Source organism: Vulpes lagopus, chromosome 10, assembly GCF_018345385.1.
Source record: "Vulpes lagopus strain Blue_001 chromosome 10, ASM1834538v1, whole genome shotgun sequence".
NCBI lineage: Eukaryota > Metazoa > Chordata > Mammalia > Carnivora > Canidae > Vulpes > Vulpes lagopus.
Window position 1 is genome coordinate 6,742,339 of NC_054833.1, and position 22,281 is coordinate 6,764,619.

The 22,281-nt window shown below is 38.5% G+C and overlaps 1 protein-coding gene across 4 annotated transcripts in view; it reads right to left on the reverse strand.

The window, feature by feature from the left end:
• Positions 1-22,281, reverse strand: part of CDKAL1 (CDK5 regulatory subunit associated protein 1 like 1) — a 647,296-nt gene that overhangs the window by 397,898 nt on the left and 227,117 nt on the right. For all 4 annotated transcript variants that reach the window (XM_041769778.1, XM_041769777.1, XM_041769775.1 and 1 more), the window contains one exon: positions 17,317-17,437. In XM_041769778.1, the coding sequence (XP_041625712.1) occupies positions 17,317-17,437 (121 nt within the window). The remainder of the gene's footprint in view (positions 1-17,316; positions 17,438-22,281) is intronic.

Consider the following 22,281-nt stretch of genomic DNA (forward strand, 5'->3'; position numbering starts at 1 on the left):
TATATTATTAACATTTCCCACTTTAGAGATGAAAACACCAACGCACACACAAACTTGCTCAGAGTTACAAAGTAAGCACTGGAGCCAGGATTTAGACCCAAGCAGTTTGGATCCAGAATTATGCTCCTTAACTACATCAAATGGCCCCTCACATTCAGTACATGAGGCTGCAATTTTTAGCTACATTTATGCTAAGATGGTAGCTCTGGGCAAATTACTTAATCTCTTCAACTTCAGTTTCTCTAAAATGGGGATAATAATGAAGACTTTATAGTGGAATAAAGTATGTATCCTCTTAACTGTTAGCACTGTAAATGGCAATGTTTCAGAAAGCAATTTGAGGGGCACTTGGCTGGCTCATTCAGCAGAACCTGTGACTCTTGATCTCAGGGTCATGAGTTCAAACCCCTCTAAAAACACTGCTTTTAGAAAGCACTTTGAATTTATATCCAAGACCTATAAAAGCGTTCTCAAGTTTGACATAATTCCACTTCTGTTAACTCATCCTAATGAAATATATTTGAAAATCCATGCTTTTTAATATGTAGTAGATTTGACCCTTGAACAACACAGAGGGTTGGTATCAACCCCCTACACAGCTGAAAATCCACACAAACTTTTGACTCCCCAAAATCTTAACAACTGTTGATTGGGATCCTTACCTTAACTACTATTGAGCAGAGATGCCTTACCAATAACATAAACAGTTGATAAACACATATTGTTTGTTACGTGTACTGTATGCTGCATTCTTACAATAAAATAAGCTAGAGAAAGTGGTTTTTTTTTATTTTAAAATTTTTTATTTATTTATGATAGTCACAGAGAGAGAGAGAGAGAGAGAGAGAGAGAGAGGCAGAGACATAGGCAGAGGGAGAAGCAGGCTCCATGCACCGGGAGCCCGACATGGGATTCGATCCCGGGTCTCCAGGATCGCGCCCTAGGCCAAAGGCAGGCGCCAAACCGCTGCGCCACCCAGGGATCCCCGAGAAAAGAAAATGTTATTAAGAAAATCATAAGTAAGAAAAAATACATTTTTATAAGGCTGTATGTATACTTATTTTAAAAATCCATATGTAAGTGGACCCCTATGGTTCAAATCTGTCTTATAAGGGTTAACCATAACACATGTTAAACATGTTAAAATTAATTGCACTTAAAAGTATCAGAAAAGAGGGATCCCTGGGTGGCGCAGCGGTTTGGCGCCTGCCTTTGGCCCAGGGCGCGATCCTGGAGACCCGGGATCGAATCCCACATCAGGCTCCCGGTGCATGGAGCCTGCTTCTCCCTCCGCCTGTGTCTCTGCCTCTCTCTCTCTCTCTGTGACTATCATAAATAAATAAAAAATTAAAAAAAAAAAAAGTATCAGAAAAGAAAGGGGGGAAAGACAAAGGTAAATTTATGAAGTACTGTATTCTAAAAAAAAAAATATATAGAGATACTTTAGGCTAGCTTTATTAAAGTTACATTTTGGCTGCTATCAATATATCTAAATTCAGGGAAAAAAGCTCTTTCAAATATCCACTCTCTTTTTTTTTAAGATATTAATTAATTTAATTATTTATTCATTCATTCATTCATTCATTCATTCATTCATGAGAGACAGAGGCAGAGACATAGGCAGAGGGAGAAGCAGGCTCCATGCAGGGAGCCCGATGTGGGACTCAATTCCAGGCCTCCAGGATCACGCCCTGAGCCGGAAGGCAGATGTTAAACTGCTGAGCCACCCAGGTATCCCACAAATATCCATTCTTTAAAAAACAAAACAAAACAAAAAACCCACAACTAATCATCTAGTATTAGATGTAAAGAAGAAAACAGCATGTTGGTGATACTGAAGACCAAAATATCCAGGCAATCAAAGTATCTTAATGATAATGGCCCCTTGTGGATGGACAGGATACACAAAGATGGAAGAATGGTAAGGGAACTAAGCAATAATTTAAAGAAGAGAAAGAGACTGCAGATAAGAGTAATCAAAAAAAAAAAAGGTAAGGCAGGATTAGTCAACCAAAGTGGTCCAGGAACCATTAAGATGCAAGCAAAGCAGTACTGAGTTAAAGAAAGGGAACTAAGAAATTAGGCAAGCCACAGTGATGCTGCCTCCAATAAGCACTGTGGAGCATCACCAGGAAAATATTCTATCTAGGAGTCATACAACAGGCATATTGTGAGTGCTGAATTCTCAATTAGGGCATGCAAGAATAAGGTAACTTATAAATCAAACATGAAGTAAACCCAGAAACGTCTATACTATTCTCCCCTGCTTCATTCACCTATGATAATCCACCATAGAATTTAAAGGTAAGAGAATTACACTATACCTCCAAGGAGCCACTACTAGGTGTCCCTGATCCTTGCAGCAGCAGCACACAGAGCCTCATTCTCTCCTCATGGACATCTGACACAGACAGACATCTCTTTTTCGAAAATCAGTTCAACATGTCAACACAGCTCTGCTATTGCTACTATTGACACAATGTCTTTGTCTTTATAGCTCTGCTTCTTACTTTGCATTTAATTGAAAATTAAGGTGGGAAAATAAATAATAGTGGAAATAAGAATGAGAAAGAAGTTGGGAGTTTGCAGAAAGGGATATGTTTCACTCTTTGGAAATAAGATCAGAGGCACTGAGTTTAACAGGGAAAACAGATAATCCACATTCAAGGGATGGTGGGGTGGCCCAAACTCCAAAGTGAGAACAGTGTGTGAGGGCGGTGAATGAATTATCAAGGGTGATCAACTACCAAAAAGGATCTCTCACACACACACACGTTCCATGTGTCCAACAAGCCCATCTTGGGTCATCATATATTATACAGCTCCTTTCTTATTTTTCTCTATACTTGTGGTCACTTCTAGGTAAATAACCCTAAGTCACACACATATAAAAATAACTGATCATTATTATACTGCACAAAGACCAAAACAGAATTATTTACCAGTGAACTATGCTAGGCTGGGAGTCTCAGAGGCAGGGGTGAACTAGGCAAGCCTTGTTTCTCTCTGCATGTAGAGTACCTGATAGAAACAGAGAGTCTGCAAATATCAGTTGAGTGAGTGAAAGAGCACAGAACAAATACATTGACAAATCCATGAATCAAGAAGACCACCCATCTTGAGATCTTCCAGGCACAAGGTGCTACCAGTCCTAAATAAATAAAACCATTCTTACATACCATTCTCATGATTTTGTAGAGGCACATGGGGAGAAAGAACAACAGAGATGGGGAAAAGGGGCAGGGGAAAAAGAGAAAAGCCTTAAAGTCTCATTTCAGACAATTTATGTTTTCCTCAAGAACTGTAATGGAACAGTTACATAAAAGGTCCTTTACAAGGTAGAAAGATCTTCCTAAGCCCCTATTACCTCTCACAATTAATAGCTATTTTAAGAAGAACCTGAAAAGAACCATAAAATATTCATTACAAATCACAAAGCTACACATATTGTTTGAAAACACAGGCAGGATTTTTAAAAATGACCTTGCCTTAAACTCAGGTTCCTTAGTGGATTTACAGAAATACAGACATTCCTCAGAGACTGCTTCATCAGATAAAGTAAATGAGGTCGTAACTACATGCACTATTGCCTTTTTAAAAAGCCAAACAAAACATTCTGCTTCGTCAGGGTTACAAAAAATAAAACAACTGGTGCTACCATGCTAAGATGTAGCAAAAAAAAAAAAAAGTTTCTAAAATAAATATGAGACATGTACTATTTTTTGAGTCAAAAAAACCGACAAGCCTTTATCCACCATCATATGTGTAGCCAATTATCCTTAATTAAAGTTGTGCTAGACAAGTTTTGGAGGTTCCCCCCTCTTCCTGATAAGGGTTAGAAAATAAGTTTTCTTGAAGCAACAGGAAAATTGACAGATGGCAGCTCTTTGGATACATCCAATCATCCACTCCCAATGTGCCCTTCCCAGTGTAACTCATTTGCATGCACCCTAACTCAAGCACTGGTTAAAAAAAAAAGAGCAAAATTAAAAAATAAAAATATTTTTTTTAAAAAAAGGAAAGGGCAGGAAGATCCAGGAGTCCTCTATCTCTAAATCTGCATGATTTAGCAGTCCCAAATGTTAAACATCAAAATAGGGAACTTAGATCTCATTTCACTGGATGAACTTAATGCAGCTTAAGAGGCACCTGACAAGTATCCTAGCCCACCTCCCTTTGACAGCCCATTCTCTTTTTTAAAAATTTGGGGCCCAGAGCATCATCCAAGGGTTTAGTATGACATCCTCCACATTAGTCTCAAACTTTAGCTCACACTGGCATTCCTTTCAATTAACTAAACAACTACAGGTCGAATGAAAAGGTAAGAAAAAAAAAAAAATGAGCTAGAGATAAAGAACTGGTTAGATGAGGTGGTTCAAGTCACAACTCTGCCACTTACTGCCCTGTGCTCTTCAGCAAACTGCAATCTAAGTAAGTCTGAGGTTTATCTTCTGTATAGTTGTGAAAGTAGTAAACTTAATAATTACACTGAACAGATGCTATATGCCAGGCATTGTGTTAATTTCTTTAAACAGATGACCTCTCAATTCTCACAAAACTATGATTAACCCCATTGTACAAATAAGAGAACTGAGGCTGATGGAGAGGTTGAATAATTTATACAATGTCACAGAGCAAAAGATGAAATCAGGAGGCCAAGGTTTGAACCTAAGCAATCTCAAGCTACCTCTATCTTTCTTCTACCATTCTCTTATTTAAATACCACCATGCTTACCAACTCATCATTCCCTGTGTAGAACACAGCTATATACATTCCCTATAAGCAATGATTCAACATCACTATCCGGGCATGTTTTCCCACCTGCTTAGATTGCCTTTGAACCCACCCATGAGATAAACGTTGAGACACCGCCTGAATATCCACTTTCTATGGAAGCCCTCCCTAACTCATCCCAACAATCCATCATGGTCCTAATATAACTCTGTCTACGCCCATACTGTTGTATTTACAATATTATAATTGTTTTGTGCTTGTTTCACTCTCCTGTAGGATTCTCAAGGGCAGAGACCAATACCAAATGGACACATCTATCTATCCTCAGCACCTAACATATGTTCCATCACATTTGTTGAGTAAACAAATGTCCAGACAGGGGGCACTCTGGTTTTCTTAATAAACAAGCATAAAAGACTTCTACACATGAAAAAACTTTCTAAACCATAAACACATCTGTAACTATTTATAATTAATGTACCTCCTCACCATACAATTCTGTCAACTAACCTGAAGAAAGTGTTAAACCAATCTACAATTAACTGTAATCTAAAGTTTCCTTAACACTGTGCCTAAATTTGAGTATCTTTAAATTTTCAGTTTTTTTTATTATCCCTTCCTCAAACTACATAGTTTTGTTTAATTAGAAACGTGGTAAGCGTGATGATATACTTTCTAGTTAGAGCAATGGTATATTCTATAACATGTTAGAATTTGGAATTTTTTTTTAAAACCAACCTTTTTTTTTTTTTTTAAGATTTTATTTTATTTACTCATGAGAGATACAGAGGGAGAGAGAGAGAGAGGCAGAGGGAGAAGCAGGCTCCATGCAAGGAGCCCAACGTGGGACTCGATCCCAGGTCTCCAGGACCATGCCCCAGGCTGCAGGCAGCGCTAAACCGCTGTGCCACCGGGCTGCCCAAAACCAACCATTTCTTTATATATAGCTGCTAAAACAGTTATATATTCATTTCAAAGTTTATATAAAACAATGACTACATAAAGAATTTACAAAATTTATAATTAAATCCCCATCCTAATACTGCCTAAAATTTCTAACTGAGCCACTTATTTAAAGGCGTTTATTACACCAGCATTTAAAAGTTCTATTTAAAGATAACTACTTCGGGATCCCTGGGTGGCTCAGCGGTTTAGCGCCTGCCTTTGGCCCAGGGCACGATCCTGGAGTCCCGGGATTGAGTCCTGCATCATGCTCCCGGCATGGAGCCTGCTTCTCCCTCCTCCTGTGTCTCTGCCTCTCTCTCTCTCTCTCTCTCTCTCTCTCTCTCTCTCTCTATCATGAATAAATACATGAATCTTTAAAAAATAAAAATTAAAAAAAATAAAGATAACTACTTCACAGGTATGAACCAATAGTGCCATCCACTGTTCTTAGGAATGACGTTTCCCAAATGCAGTTTTTTAATCCACTAAAAAATAAGGTTACTTTAAAATTTCATTTCAACAGTATTTAAGTGAAAATAAGGTATTTGGGGATTTCACTGAAGATATCAAAAAAGCACCAAATTTCAGGACAACTAGTTTTTGGATTAAAAAAATGTAACAAGTTCAAAATTGCCATAAAGACTCCAATTTCACACATTTAATTGTTTGAGATAAGTTTCACTTCATTCACAGTCCAAATTATCATATTCTCTTTTTCTACAAAACAATTGTCTATAGCAAGAGAGAAGTAATTAGAATTACACTCCAGTTCAGCCAGAAAAATTTTCTGCGTTTGAGTAACACTGCTGTCACTAAAATACTAAAATATTTATGAAGTGAATACTGTCAGCAGGACACTAAGCTATGGGAGAATTAAGATTAATTTTTTTTAAGTTGTCACTCACATAACACTAAACAAATGAAGTGGGCAACTGACAAGCTGATGGTGAACTGAATGAACCCTAACTTTAAATCCTAGTACCAGAAATTTTCTTGCTCAGATAGTAAAAAGGATGAAGAGAAAAGATGGGGAGGAGGCGCCCTGGAGAATATTGGCAAAGAGGATACAGCAACATAAAAATTCTAAAAAAAAACACTTATTAAAGTACCCATATTATGTTGGGGGACACATACAATAGGTAACACGTGCCCATGGTAGAAAAGAAATCACCTCTAAGAGATATCTAATTTATCTCAGTCATGAAGCCAGAAAACAACAGTGTCTATAACTCCAGTGCCTTCTCCAGAATAAGCTGGTGTCACATTCAAGGCTCATGATCAAGAGAGAAGGTTCTTGGCGTTCATTAGTTTATAGAAGAATGAGAATAATAACAGCTCTCTGCTCATTTTAGAAATGTGCTAAGAGAACAGTTACAACTTCTAGATTCCGATTTCACAAAAACCATGTTAGGACTTTTATACTGTACTTTTGAAAGAATTTAATGTATATAATATAAAATGTGCAAGTCAGTTTTAGGCTATAACTCTAAGAACAGTCTCTCTTTTCTAGTAATTAATCAGAAAGACTACCTTCCTGAGATTACTGGTATGTTTTAGTTTTTTATCTTTTGTTAACAGCAGAGGCTTTGCAAATTAGCATACTAAATGACCGAAATAAGTTTTCACTTGTAGAAGTAGTGGTTAGGTACTAAGTACAAGAGGCTAACTACTAGCATAAAAGATAGTAGAAACAAGATCTCATTAGTGAAATCAGTGACACTCAAGATAAGTGGATTGGCTAAAATATTCTCCACTACAGGGTAAAGGATCTTGCAACACACTCACTGAGACCAGTGTTTCTCAAACCATAGTGACAGACCAGGGTTTTGATTTCCAAACTCTTAAAAAAACATTATTATTTTTTAAATTACAAGACATATCAGCGATGTTAAACTACCTTAAAAGTTTTTAAAATGTTTGTTCTCAAATCTCTACACTTGTCACAGACCAGCCATCAGTAGTTATTGATTCAGTATTGTCCATGAACCACACTTTGGGTAGTCCTGGCTTGGAACATTAGAGATATTATTCTGGTTTGGTCCCTATTGGACCATCACTCCAGAGACATTGGTAGAGGATTCTGGTCAATTGTGATGGATCATATTGTCTCACTGGGCTCACGTGAACCTTTCATGCAAGGTGTGATTTAATCACCCAAAAGGAAAGAGAATTAGGATTTTACCAGGCTTGTAAGAACAGCTGGACTGTGCCAGCTTGCTTAATAAGTTCTTATTACAGATTTTGGACTGGGACTTGCTTTCATTACAACCTGACAGCTGGGTTATAAGGAAGCAACTAATCCCCATTGGTAGTGACTACTGCCTATCAGGAAAAAACCCTAAGAGTTAGTCGTACATAAGGAAATTGGCTTAGGTTAATTTGCAGTCATCAGTGCCCTGATGAAAGAAAACAAAACAAAACAAAACAAAAAAACAACCAAAAGCCAATACTGCTCCGTAAGTTTTAAATAAGAGAATGATTATATAGTCTGCCAAATCCTTTCTGGGAAATGTTTTATATTGAGATTCTGGCGCTTAAGGAGTGGTGTTATGACCTCCTAACAGCTGTCTCTAAGGATGGCACTGGAGCGGAGGGAGCTATTCTCCAGACAGCACATGTAGAAGGCGGCCACGGTTGACATCATCAGGGCATCTGAACAACAACCTAGCATGAACTACAAAAATAACATCTTATTTCTTCACGTGATGCAAAGATATAAAGCCTCAATAAATCGTTACTGAATATACTAATATACGGAGTCATTTCAAAGACATTATAAGATCCCCCAAATTTTATCCACTCACAATATTAAAAAGATCCTTCCCTAGTATGAGTGAGGGTGATTCCACATATATTCAAACTTCTAATAGGGTCCCTAGGAACCTTCATTTTTTAAAAGCTTTTTAGAGCCCTTCTAATTAAATGCCTTTAAAAATGTTTTATTTTATACATTGTAATTTTCTAAAAGCTCTAACTTAAGAGTAACATAAGATTTGAGGCTTCTATTTTCCACATGTACGAAAGATGGCGGTAGTCCGTTTAATGTCGAAGGCCAAGGGAACTGTTTCACTGTGTTGCTGCCACTGCATCTCATAGAGGGGCAGTAAGGAAATGTCTGAGTATCTCACAACTCTCAAATTTGAGGTCTGTGAGTCCCTGCTGTGCACCCTTAGCCCCTAGAAAAGATAGTCATGCTGTGATCTAAAAGCATTCCCCAGAATACAGAATAGAAAGAGATCCAAATCCTCCCAATACAGGAGCTGCAATTAATTCTGGGTTTAGAACGGAGTGCTTTTGGATTAGTTCATTTCATATTAGTTACCTGCTGACTTGGGAAATGTTTACCTTTGTATATATCATAATACCTAATACAATACCTGGTAATGTGTAAGCACAGAATAATTGTATTTTCAAATGTATCTAGTTAATAACTATTTCAAGATGCAGTCATTAGAACCAGAAAGATAACAAAATATTATTAGTGTGATTATATTTCTCTAAAAACAACTCCACTTGTATAAAAATAAATTATCATTCTTTCATTCACTCATTCATATTTAGAGAGCTTCTATGCATCCAGCACTCGGATACAGATAATAAATTCTGGACATCACAGAAAGAAAGTGAAAACATCCAAATTAGCTTTTTTTCACAAAGATATGATGTTACTGGTGGGGAAAAGTAACAGATACTTTTAAAAAATGATAATAAATTCAAGTATGCAATCTGAAAGAAAATTAGATTCCTTCTTAAAGGTTCCCATATACCATCATTTTATGTCTGACAGATGGCAAGTAACAAGAAAAATGAGATAAATCTTAAAAGAGAAAGTATTAGTAAAATATTACAGGGTCAGACAGAATTTTTCTTAGATGTGTTCAGCCCAGGGGAGGATTATCCCTTCAAACTAGGGATAATCTGATAGTAGTACCTAAAAAGCGTTACAATTTCTATCAGAACTGCTAAGCAGTATCCAGCTCTTGGCTTTGGAAGAACAAAAATTGCCAAGAGATTGTCAAAACTGATGACTTTAATAGTGACAGAGAAGGCAAAAATGAGGCACAGATTTTCTTTATGGCCCAATTTCCAACTTTTTACTTATGTCTCTATACTACCTAGGACCTTCTGTCTCTACTAGGAAAAATAAGGCAATTACACACATGGAGCCCCTAACAAAAACTTAGCATTCTAACCTCAGTTTACTTCTTCTGTTTATACACATAAACTACTTACTATATGGACTACAGTGCTTGATTGATCCTTTTTTTATTTCTCAGCCATTAGAAAGGATGAATACCTACCATTTACATTGACGTGGATGGAACTAGAGGGTATTATACTGAGTAAAATAAGACAGTCAATCAGAGAAAGACAATTATCATATGGTTTTGCTCATATGTGGAATATAAGAAACAGTGCAAAAGATGATAGGGGAAGGTAAGGAAAACTGAATGGGAAGTCATCAGAGGGGGAGACAAACCATGAGAGACTCTTAGTTCTAGGAAACAAACTGAGGGTTGCTGGAAGGGAGGTGAGTGGAAGGAATGGGGTAATTGAGTAATGGGCATTAAGGAGGACATGTGATGTGAAGAGCACTGGGTATTTTATGCAACTGATAAATCACTGAACACTACATCTGAAACTAATGATATACTATATGTTGGCTAATTGAATTTAAAGAAAAAAAGATCTTTTAAAATTTACATATATATCCACATATATCTACTTCAGAACTATGACCTCACTCTACCAATTTAATGAGAAAAATGAAACACCTCAACATGAATCTTCAAATTTTTATCTTTACCTCAGAAACTAGCTTATTTCTGGCTGGATATTTAATTCAAATCTAACATGTTATGTCACTTCCAGTTTACAGAAAATATATAGCGTAGAATAACAACTGAACTTCAACACCAATGGGAGGAAGAGAGGGAAGAAGAGCAGTGACAAGTTTTGAGGAGAGACGTTGGTGTTCCAGTCAAGAACCTACCCTTTCTCGAGTCAGTGCCTTCAAAAGATCATGGTATATTCACTAAAACATAAGGGGATGAAACATGGAAATACTTCCTACCCTCTATTTCACCTGCTAGCATGAAAGAACTGAAATACCTTCTGTACACTTGTACACTCCTCGGTTAAGATCTTTAAGAAAAAGAACTAAGTCCTACACTTGGGCTTACTCGTGTCCTTTACTCCTATACCTGAGGAGGCACAGAAGTGATCTCCTTCCTTGCCAAGGCTTACCTTTCCATCTGTATACAAAGTCCTGCTGAAACACTCTTCTTAAAGTATTTCCACTCCATATGCCCCTGCCTGTAAACAGGCCCAGACAGAAGCATCTTTCTTTCTTTTTAAGATTTTATTTATTTATTTGAGAGAGAGAGAGAGAGAGAGAGCATGAGAAGGAGTGAGGGGCAGAGGCAGAGAGAGAGAAACAGGCTCCCCATGGAGCAGGGAATCAGATGATGCAGAGCTCAATTCCAGGGCCCGGAGATCATGACCTGAGCCGAAGGCAGCTGCTTCACTGACTGAGCCACCCAGGGGCCCGCAGAAACATCTCTCCATTCTCTAGAAATCACTTCTCTTCCTTTACAGTTAAACTCCTCAAAAGAGTAATCTTCTTGGAGGAAAACTTCGTAATTTTGAATCTGGTTTTTCATTTTTCCCAGTCTCCAGAAACGGTTCACCTATCCCAGCATTACTTCTCCTGAAGGCATCTAATACAATTGATGGGATGATACACTCTATTCATACACCTTCATCTCTAACTATTCTTCATTCATAGATGACTCTTTCCATTTCCTATGCACAGGCATTGAGCACTCACCTTCAGTGACCTCAAGCACTCAAGTCTCTCCAACTAAAGCTACTTTCAGGCCTTGTATTTCCACCCCCAGCCATTCTTTGGAACTTCCAAATTAATGCTTACAAATAATTCCACTGGAGAATGCCAAAGCCCATTTTCTTAATGATGACACAGTTGTGGCATCCTTACTTTTCATTCCCCAAGCTGCCACTTGGGCCCTCATTCCTTCCTGGTGGGGTTGCTATAATGACCTCATCAGTGACCTCCTTATACCTACCTTCCAACACTCACCCATATTACAAGCTGGTACTAGAATAATCTTCTTAATGCCCAACCATGATTATTTCTCACCTATGCACCAAACTTTAGTGGCTCTCCTTTTCCTTTACTAACTGAATTAACTGTAATTTCTCACTGTGGGGCAGTTACATTCTTCACACAAAAGATGATTTATCCCAATTCTCCTACTGGAAATACCATACTACAACCCTGAGAAAATTATCTTCTTCACCAACAACTCATATGGTCCACTCATATGCCTTTGTCCATTGTTTTCTCTACATACAATTTTTTCTCATCATACCTATCCTAATCCCTGGAACTAAAACATGCCAAATGGGAAAGCTGCAGATGATACGAAGGTTGCTAAACAGCTACATTAAGATAGAACATCCTGGATTCTCCAGGGGGTTCTAATGTAATCACTGAAAAGTGGGAGAGAGAGATTCAGAGTAGGAGGATAAATACAATAGTGCAGGCTTTGAAGATGGAAGAAGGGGACCATAAGCAAGGAATTTGGGTGGCCTTTACGGGCTAAAGAAAGGAAGTAAACAGATTCTCCCCAACAGCCCAAAGAACACAGCCCTGCCTATATCATGATTTTAACACAGCAAGACCTGTATCAGACTTCTGACTTTCAGAACTATAAAATAATAAATTTGGATACTGTTAAGCCTCCCAGTTTGGTCATTTGAAACCAAACACACCTCCATACATAATTACCACAATTCTACCTATCTTTCAGGGCTTGTTTCAACAACCTCTATAATGCAAAGACTATTCAGCCCCCCTTGAGTTCCCTCTCTGCCAACCATGCTGGATAGGCTTCCTTGCTCCTGTGAACCCACAAAAGTATCTGATGGAAGTAATAGGTCAGTCTCGGTCTTAGCCACTCACCAGCTACAGGACAGTGTAAAGTCCCTTAACCTCACTGCACTTTACTTTCTTCATCTATCAAAAAACAGTCTGATGAGGCTGTTGTGAGGATTAAACACAGGAAAGAATATACATTTCAAAGTACTGTGTCTGGCACATGGTAAGCACTCAAGTGTTAACCATCATCATGAACTTTATTCTTACCTGTCTTTCAGAGCTACAGCCACATCACTGTCTTATCACCATACCAGACAGACACATGCCTACCCACGCTTCTTCTGCAGGGAATCTCTACCGCACAACAGAGAGTTTAACAGAAGAGTGGCAACCTCAAAAAGTTCACCTCAGAAAACAAGAAGAAAAAAAAAAAAGAGAGAAAAAAAAAAAAAAAGAAAACAAGAAGAGCACTGGTAACTGGAACAATGAATCAAGTGTGCCAAAATTTATATACTCACTAGAGCAAATATAAATAAAGAGGAATATCTGAATGCCAGAGAGAGGGTTTAGGAGAAAAGATAAATGTTATTTAAGAAATAAAAGGCACCCTCATTATAGACACTGTAATCAAATAGATAATTCTCTCAGCTCTTCCAGAATCTACCATGACCTGAAAATTCTAACTTCTTCATTGGTAAAGCAATCAATATACTTCTTGTACTCCTTTAGAAAGGGAACAAAGCAAAACAACTTTGTAGACTCTAATAGTAATTTCAACAATTTACTAAAACATTCAATAAAACTTGCTGCAAATGAGTCTTTTCCCAAATGGAAATGGAAAATTTGTATGACATTTAAGATGTCCATTTTTAGTTTGAAAGCAATAAAACTTTGTCAAGATTTTGATGAAAAGGATCATTTTTCTCTTGATAGAAATAATTATGGATATACTTCTTTTAAAACATTTGAATGTAGGTTAAAAAGAAAAAAGGAATGAGCTTCACCAGAGGTAAAAAGTAAAATCCAAGTTAAGATGTTAAGAGTGACACCGTGACAAATGCTATGGGGATGCCCTCACCTGAGAGCAAATGATAAGGCTGATTCAGGAAAGTGATTAGGACTCAGAGAAGGTTACAAACTCCAAACTCAATTAGAGAGAGTATGGACTGAATTCTCTTTACATCAGAAGCATATTTGCTAATTTACTTACTAAGGGTTGGTGCTATATGGTAATATGAGAGATGGCAAATATCCAGTGAGCTTTAAAAAGTTTATAGTGTAGGGACGCCTGGGTGGCTCAGTCAGTTAAGTGTCCAACTCTTTGATTTCAGCTCAGGTCATGATCTAAGGGTCACAAGGTCGAGCCCCATGTCGAGTTCCACATGCAGTGGGGAGTAGGCTTGAGGACAGTCTGTCTCCCTCTCCTCTACCCCTCCCCCCCCCATGCTCATGCTCACATGCGTGCACTCTCTCTAAATAAATTTAATTTTTTTAAATAAAAAGTTTATAGTATAGCCTTACTGTAAGAAACACTAAATCTTGGGATCCCTGGGTGGCGCAGCGGTTTGGCGCCTGCCTTTGGCCCAGGGCGCAATCCTGGGGACCCGGGATCGAATCCCACGTCAGGCTCCCGGTGCATGGAGCCTGCTTCTCCCTCTGCCTGTGTCTCTGCCTGTGTCTCTCCTTCTATCTCTCAAGAATAAAAAAAAAAAGAAAAAGAAACACTAAATCCAAAAGAAGGGAGACTCAAAAAATATACATGAAAAATTTTAACTTAATCACTTTTAAAATGGGTACCTAAAGCAAATTTCGTAATGTTTCTTAGGGCAACAAACAATAGTTATGACTTCAAAACAAAACGTGTATTCAACAAATATTTACTACATACTCAATTTCATACTAGATACTGAACTTAGAGATAATAATACAATAATAATTTAAACACTTTCAGAGCCCAAGAAGTTTACAATTTAAAATATAAATTAGGGGCACCTGGGTGGCTCAGTCGGTTAAGCACCTGCCTTTGGCTCAGGTCATGATCCCAGGGTCCTGGGATCGAGCCCTGCATCAGGCTCCCTGCTCAGTGGGGAATCTGCTTCTCACTTTGCCCTTCCCCCCTGCTCGTGCTTTTTCTCTCAGATAAATAAATAAAATCTTTTTAAAAATAAAATAAAATATAAATTATACAGTCTGAAAGTGCCATAACCTAGATACATAGGGAATGTGGTAGATGCACAATACAAAGAGAGATGTATTCAGCCCAGTCAAGAGAGCACATAACTGCACAGGGAAGGCTTACCAACATGGTGAATAGGGAAAGGGTGAGATGTGCCAGGGACACCTGACAGCATGCACCGGGGCCTGAGGTCAGGAGAGAAGACAACCTTGAGTTTGGGAAGCTCCAGTTGTTCAGTGTGATTGAGCAGGGAGTAACCATATTAGAGGCACAGAGAAACTAGACAAAGTACCTTTGAAGACAAACTGTCAAAAGCAATAGTCAAGAAGTCAGCAAGGGCTGCCAAGTCACCCTGAAGAGACCCAATGGACCTAAATACAAGTGTTTGACAGACCATAAAATCTTAACACACTTAAAGAAATGTATCTCAGCAAAAAAAGGATGAGGGATGATCAATCCTATACTGAAAAAAAAAGATGGAGGGGGGGAGAGAGAGAGAGAGAGAGAGAGAGAGAGAGAGAGAGAGAGAGAAAGAGATTCTCAGAAACACTTGACTTTGTTCTCCTGGAGGCATTGTTCAGGAGAAAGCACACTTAGCCAAACTCCAAGTATCACTGTCCAACTGGTAAGGCAATCTGTACTGTGAAGAGAGTTTAGCATAAATCCATTAAACTTTCAAATTATAAAAATCAATGATTCATTCATTCAGTAAGTAAATATTTATTAAATCCCTGCTGTGTACGTTCTTCCATATTCTGAGGATACAGTAGGAGGCAAGGGAGACAAAACTCCCTGCCACCTTGGAGCTTATTACACGCCAATGACAGGAAAAATGAAAATATAAATGAACTCATATAGATTTCAATAACGAGGGGTGTCACAGAAGAAAATAGGCAAACATGGAGGACAGGGAAAGTAGGGATATGGCAATTTTCAGTAGGAAATCGGGAGTAAAAAGAAAAACTGCAGTGTGTGAAGGAAGGAGGATAGAGATGGAGGGAGAGGCAAACAGCCTTATGCTTGTAATTTGGCTCAGGCTCAAAATATTAGATGCTCCAGTCAATGTGATAACTACACTTTTTGCTGCTATATTCTGATTTAATCACTAGCCTCTGAGCTTGATGAGTATAGGTCTCTGCATCTTCATCACTGAAGGCCAGATAGTGGTCTAATACCCATTCAGCAAAGCAAATAAAAATCACCCTACAGGGCTTTGAGAGAAAAAAACAAACGACTTCTTCAACCTTCCCTGGTCTTTGGTAGCGATAGGAAGGCTTAACCAGAAGGTGATAAAACCAGAGAAAGGGTGACCTATGACTGTTGTCACAGAGCTGCAACTCTGCAGGAGGAAGGGGAGGCTATGCTTAGAGATGGGAAGATGCTGGAGGGAAAAGACAAGCTCATCTGCTCTCCAAAGGGAACAGCATGAAGGAAGCAAAGGACAGAGGAAAACAATTCTAGAAAAGAGGGAAGGATGATGAAATCAAAAAGCAGGAAAGAGGCACCAGGGTGGCTCCATCATTGAGCATCTGACTCTTGATTTTGGCTCAGGTCATCTCAGGATGGTGAGATTGGGCCCACATTGGGCTCCAAGCTCTGCGTGGAGTCTGCTGGAGATTCTCTCCTTTTCCCTCTGTATGCTGCCCCCCATTCATGCTCTCTTTTAAATTAAAAAAAAAAAAAAAAAGGCAGCAGGTTAGCTTACGTTTTATTAGTGGAGGGACTACCATGATTTAAAGAACAGAAGGGGGGATCCCTGGGTGGTTCAGTGGTTCAGTGCCTGCCTTTGGCCCAGGGCGTGATCCTGGAGTCCTGGGATCGAGTCCCAAGTCAGGCTCCCGGCATGGAGCCTGCTTCTCCCTCTGCCTGTGTCTTTGCCTCTCTCTCTCTATGTCTATCATGAATGAATAAATAAATTCTTAAAAACAACAACAACAACAACAGAAGGCCTTGGCCTCATCAGACTTTCAAGTTACACTAATATTGACGACAAATTCCATATATGCAAATAAAACTCAGGATGAATGAGCACACAAAGCATCATAGTAAGAGACAGGAACTTCAGACCTAGATGTGAAATTTTAGAGCGTTTACTACTCAGCTATAATGCTTATTTTTAGTTCAAAGCTCATAAGGGCAATATTTTAAGACATGTGTTTCAGATAGTCAGTAATCAAAATATGGTTAATATCTTGGGCATTATTTACAATAACCCTATTGAAAAAAACAGATGATGGGTATGCTAACCATTCCAACAACAAAACACCCTTTTTAAAAATATATTAACCCAAGGGCATGGCTGGAAAATTAAATCTATGTTTACTACCAAAAAGACGTCAGAATAATATTAATCAAAGACCTAAAGCCCTGCTGCAAATATACATGTAATTTGCACACAGGGAACATTTAATAGGGGACTGTCTTCATGTGGTTTCAAGCTTTTTGATTTTTCTCTCCCATGGAAATGTTCAGCTGCTTTACTGTGTCACATGTCCAGGGGGAAAGCCTGAATTCATGGATACATTGAATAGTGGATGCATGAGTCTGAGAGACACTTACCCAGTATTGACGGAAATGATTTCTATCAGTGGATTTTTCCTAATCTTTGGCAGATCCAACCGTGCTCCACCCAGCCGCTTCCCATTAGCCTTTTTCTGACCCAGCAGCCTCACGGAATGACCTTCAAATAAAGCACATAAATATACTTTAGCACTGGCCACAGAACATCACTTTCATTCACTTCTCTCAACAAACGTGTTCATATTTTCACTTACCTCCTTCTTTGAGGAAACAAACAACTATATATATATATAAAAGAGAGGATGTGATCGTTCACCTAAGAAAACTGTCAAAGGGCAAAACAGCTGCATGTGCGTCCTGCAGTCAAAAGTGCTGTGCTTATATTATTTGCACATTTCTACTGCACAGATGACAGCAACAGAAACATCCTCAGAATGTCATTCCGTAAGGTATACGTGCTCTCAAGCATTGACCAGGTATGTACGTGAAGCAGAAAGGCTTTACATGGGCACTGGCCCTGCCAGGCAACTCACTGCTGGGGGATTAAAAAAAAGAAAAAAAAGCAGAAGCAGATTATCTGCTCAAAGCAAACAGCAAATCAAAGAAATAAAGAATTAAAAAGCTGAGATAAAATAACACTTTAGGGTCAGATTTTTTTAAAACAAAAGTTTTTGAACTTATTTTTTAAAGATATTACAAAAGAAAATCAGACTATTTCTAAGAGTCACAAAAATATTTATAATTTTGAAATTTTGGATTAATTGCAGTTGTAGAAAATATGGAACAACAGTACTAAGACTTCTTATTCCCTTGAGATTCTCCAATTATTATTTTTTCCATGTTTACATGGTCTTTTTCTCATTACATACATAGTGTTCTTTTTAATAATTTTACCAAGGTATATCCTATAAGATTCACTCATTGTGAACATACAACTTAATGATTTTAAATAAAGACAGTTATACAGTCATTACAAAAACCTGGTTTTAGAACATATGCATTACCCCCAAAATTCCCTTAAGTTTATGTATAGTGCACCCTTGCTCCCATTCCAAAATATATCACATTCTGATTGGTTGACCAGCTGGTGGATGTTTGGATTGTTTCCAATTAATATCTATTAGAATAATGCTTCTATGAATATCCACATACAAGTCTTCATGTGGACATAAAATTTTATTTCTCTTGGATAAACTCCTAGGAATAATTGCTGGGTCGTGTGGTCAATTTATATATAACTTTATCAGAAACAACTATTTTCTAAAGTGGTGGTACCATTTTATATCTTGCCAGCAATGTGTGAAGGCTTAAGTTTCCCCACATTGTCAATGAAGACCTCATGCTGTAACTTTTTTGATAGCAGCACTTCTGGTGAGAAGTAATATATGATTGTGGTTTGAATGAATATGCATTTTTCCATAGTGATTATGATGTGGACACGTTTCCATGTGTTTATTAGCCAACTACAGGTCTTATTTGGCAAAATATGGTGATGGCTCATTTTTATGTGTCACCTTGACTAAGCTACAGGGTCCCCAGACACTAACCAAACGTTCTCTCAAGTGTTTCTGTAATGATGTTTCTGGTCTTAACTGATATCTGAGTCAGTAGACTGAGTAAAGCAGATTAACACTAATGGGCCTTATCCAATCAAAGACCCAAATAGAACAAAAAAAGGCTAAGAGGGAACCACTGCTGCCTGGCTGGAGCTAGGTCATTGCTCTTTTCCAGCCTTCAGATTCTGAGAGAAAGAGAGTCTCTTCTTGAATCTTGTTGCTGCCCAATCACAGACTAAAAATTATACCATCAGCTCTACTGATTCTCAGGCTTTTGGACTTGGACTGGACCTACACATCAGCTCTGTTGGGTCTTTATTTTCTTTTAAGATTGTATTTGTTACTTAGGAGAGGGAGAGAGGGAAGGGGGAGACAGAGAGGTAGAGAGAGAGTGAGAGAATGAATGAGTCAGAGGAGGGGCAAGGGACCTCCCACTAAGCAGGGACCCCAACACGGGACTCAATCCCAGGACCCTGAGATCATGACTGGAGCCGAAGGAAGACACTCGACTGAAGAGCCACCCAGGGGCCCCTCTCTTAGATCTTTAGCTTGTGGACTACAGTCTCAGGAATTCTTAATCTCTACAACGTCTCCATAATGGTATGAGCCAATTCCTTATCATACATTTCTTTTCAACACACATACCCTACTGGTTGTTTCTCTAGACAATCCTCAGTAATATAAATGTCTACTCCAGAAGTTTGCCAATATTTTAATTGGAGTAACTGTCATAGAGTTATAAGAATTCTGTACTCTGCCTTCAAAACCTTTTTCAGGGATCCCTGGGTGGCTCAGCGGTTTAGCGCCTGCCTTCCACCCAGGGCGTGATCCTGGAGTCCCGGGATCGAGTCCCACATCGGGCTCCCTGCATGGAGCCTGCTTCTCCCTCTGCCTGTGTCTCTGCCTCCCTCTCTCTCTCTCTCTCTCTCTCTGTGTGTGTGCCTCTCATGAATAAATAAATAAAACCTTTCAAAAAAAATCCTTATTAAAAAAAAAAAAGAATTGTCTCAAAACCTTTTTCAGGTATGTGATTTGTAAATATTTCCTCTCAGGCTGCAGCTTAGTTTCACTTTCATGACAATATGTTTTAAAGAGTAAACTTTTTCAATTTAATAAAGTGCACATTCTCAAATTTTTCTTTTATAACTCACGCTTTTGCTATTCTAGCTAAGGACTTCTTTGCCTAGCCCAAGAGCACAGAGATTTCTTCCATATTTTCTTCTCGAAGTCTTACTGTTTCAGGTCTTATCTTTAGGTCTAGGACGCACTTTGTTACTTTTTGTGTATAAGGGTCTAAGTTCATTTTTTGCATAGGGATATTCAATTGTCCATGTGCCATTTCTTTTCCCTCCTTCTTTTGTACTATTGTTGTCAAACATGTTAACATACGGCTGTATAAACCCCCAAAACAGAGTGCCATAATTATTGTTTTTGCATAGTTGTGGTTTTGGGGTTTTTTTGGGTGGAGCACTGGGAGGTTCTAGAAGAAGGGGCAGAAGGAGAGAATCTTAAGCAGGCTCCACACAGAGCCTGACAGCAGGCTCGATCCCACAACCCCAAGATCATGATCTGAGCTGACATCAAGAGTCAGATGTTTGACTGAGCCACCCAGGCACCCTACACCTATATAGTTTTTGAAAAGAGGAAAAACATACATTTACAGAGGACTTTATATTTACCCACATATTTAACCATTTCTAACACTCATTCCCTCCTGAGAATTCAACTTAGCACTTGATACTACCTCTTTTCTGCCTGAAGGACTTTCTTTACCCTTTCTTGCAAAGGAAATCTGCTAGCAACAGATTCTTGTTTACTTGGGAGAATATTTTGCTTAATTTGTGAAAGATACCTTTGCTGGATACAGAATTATTAGCTGGCAGGTTTTTTTCTTTGAGCACTGAATACAGTTGATCCTTGAATACTGCAGAGGTGAGCAGTACCACACCCCATCCAGGTGAAAATCCACGTACAACTTTTGACTCCCCAAAAACTGAACTCCTAATAGCTTATGCTATTTACTGATAACACAGTTGATGTACAAATAGTTTATATGTCTTATGTATTATATATTTCGTACAATAAAATAAGCTAAAGAAAATGTTAAGAAAAGTACGAGGAAAACTGTATTGTAAACAAATGCATGTAGAAGCGGGCCACACAGTTCAAACACCATGTCGTTCAGAGGTCAGTTCTGTCACATTCCACTACCTTTGACATCTGCTGCTTCTGATGAGAAGTCAGTTATCAATTTTAATGTTGCTCCCCTTGTATATAATGTGTCATTTCTTTCTGATGCTTTCCAGATTTTCTCTCAGTGTAGACCTCTGTGATTTTCATACATGCAATTCATGTGGCTTTTTGGCTCCATAAAGTTTTGTTTTAATCAAGTTTGGGAAGTTTTCACACAGGATTTTTTTTTAAAAAACTGGAGGGAGGGAATCACTTTTTCTATCGTTTTCTGTGGCTCCCTGACACACTTGGTGTGCTGAATGCTGTCCCACAGGTTTCTGAGTCCCTGATGACTTTTCTTATTATTCAGGTTGGATCATTTCTATTGATCTATCCTCAAAATTACTGATTTTTTTTCTCTTGCCATCTTAAACCTGAAATTGAGCCCTTTGAATATTTCATTTCAGTTACTGTACTTTTCAACTATAGATTTCCCATTGACTCTTTATAATTTCTATCTTTTTGTGATTCTGTATTCAAGTCACTATCATCACCCTTTCCTTAAAGGCTTTTAACATGGTATTTAGTACTTGGGAGTTTTTGCTAACTCCAACATTTTTGGCCAAAGACAACCTCTATTGACTGGTTTGACGTTTTTTTTTTCCCCTTGTATGTGGGTATATTTGGTTTTCTTTGCATGTATCATATAATATGTTGTTCAGTTCAGAACACTATAGGTAATATATTGTAGCAACTCTCAATTCAGATTTCCCCCCACCAGGGATTATTGTTGTTTGTTTAGGAGCTTACCTGGACTAAATCTATAAAGTCTATATCTCTACAATGAAAGGTTGTGGACGTCCCTTCTTAGCTTTCTATCTGCTCCCAACAACACCAAGCATTACTTCCAATGGGTCAAATCTGTATCTGCATAGCTTTTTATTAAGAAAAGACTGTCACACATTTGTTCAAACACCACAAACCAGTAAGATTTCAATCTTCTGATGGAACTGTGTATGAACCAGTGAGGTTACTCAAAGTTAGGGCTACTTTCAAGTCTGCCCCTCCTTCTCAGGATGTGCACACAGGCTCCAGCAGGCAGGTGAGTGTGGGTGGCCTAGGCCCACTCCAGTCTCTGTTGTGCACAAGCGCCAATCAACTATTCTTGCTCTACGGAGACTCAACAAGCATCCTATCACTGCATTACATCCTGGAAGTCTCTGTTAAATCTCCAGCTGGTCCACCTGTCCACTCTTCATGCCAGACAGTCCCACAG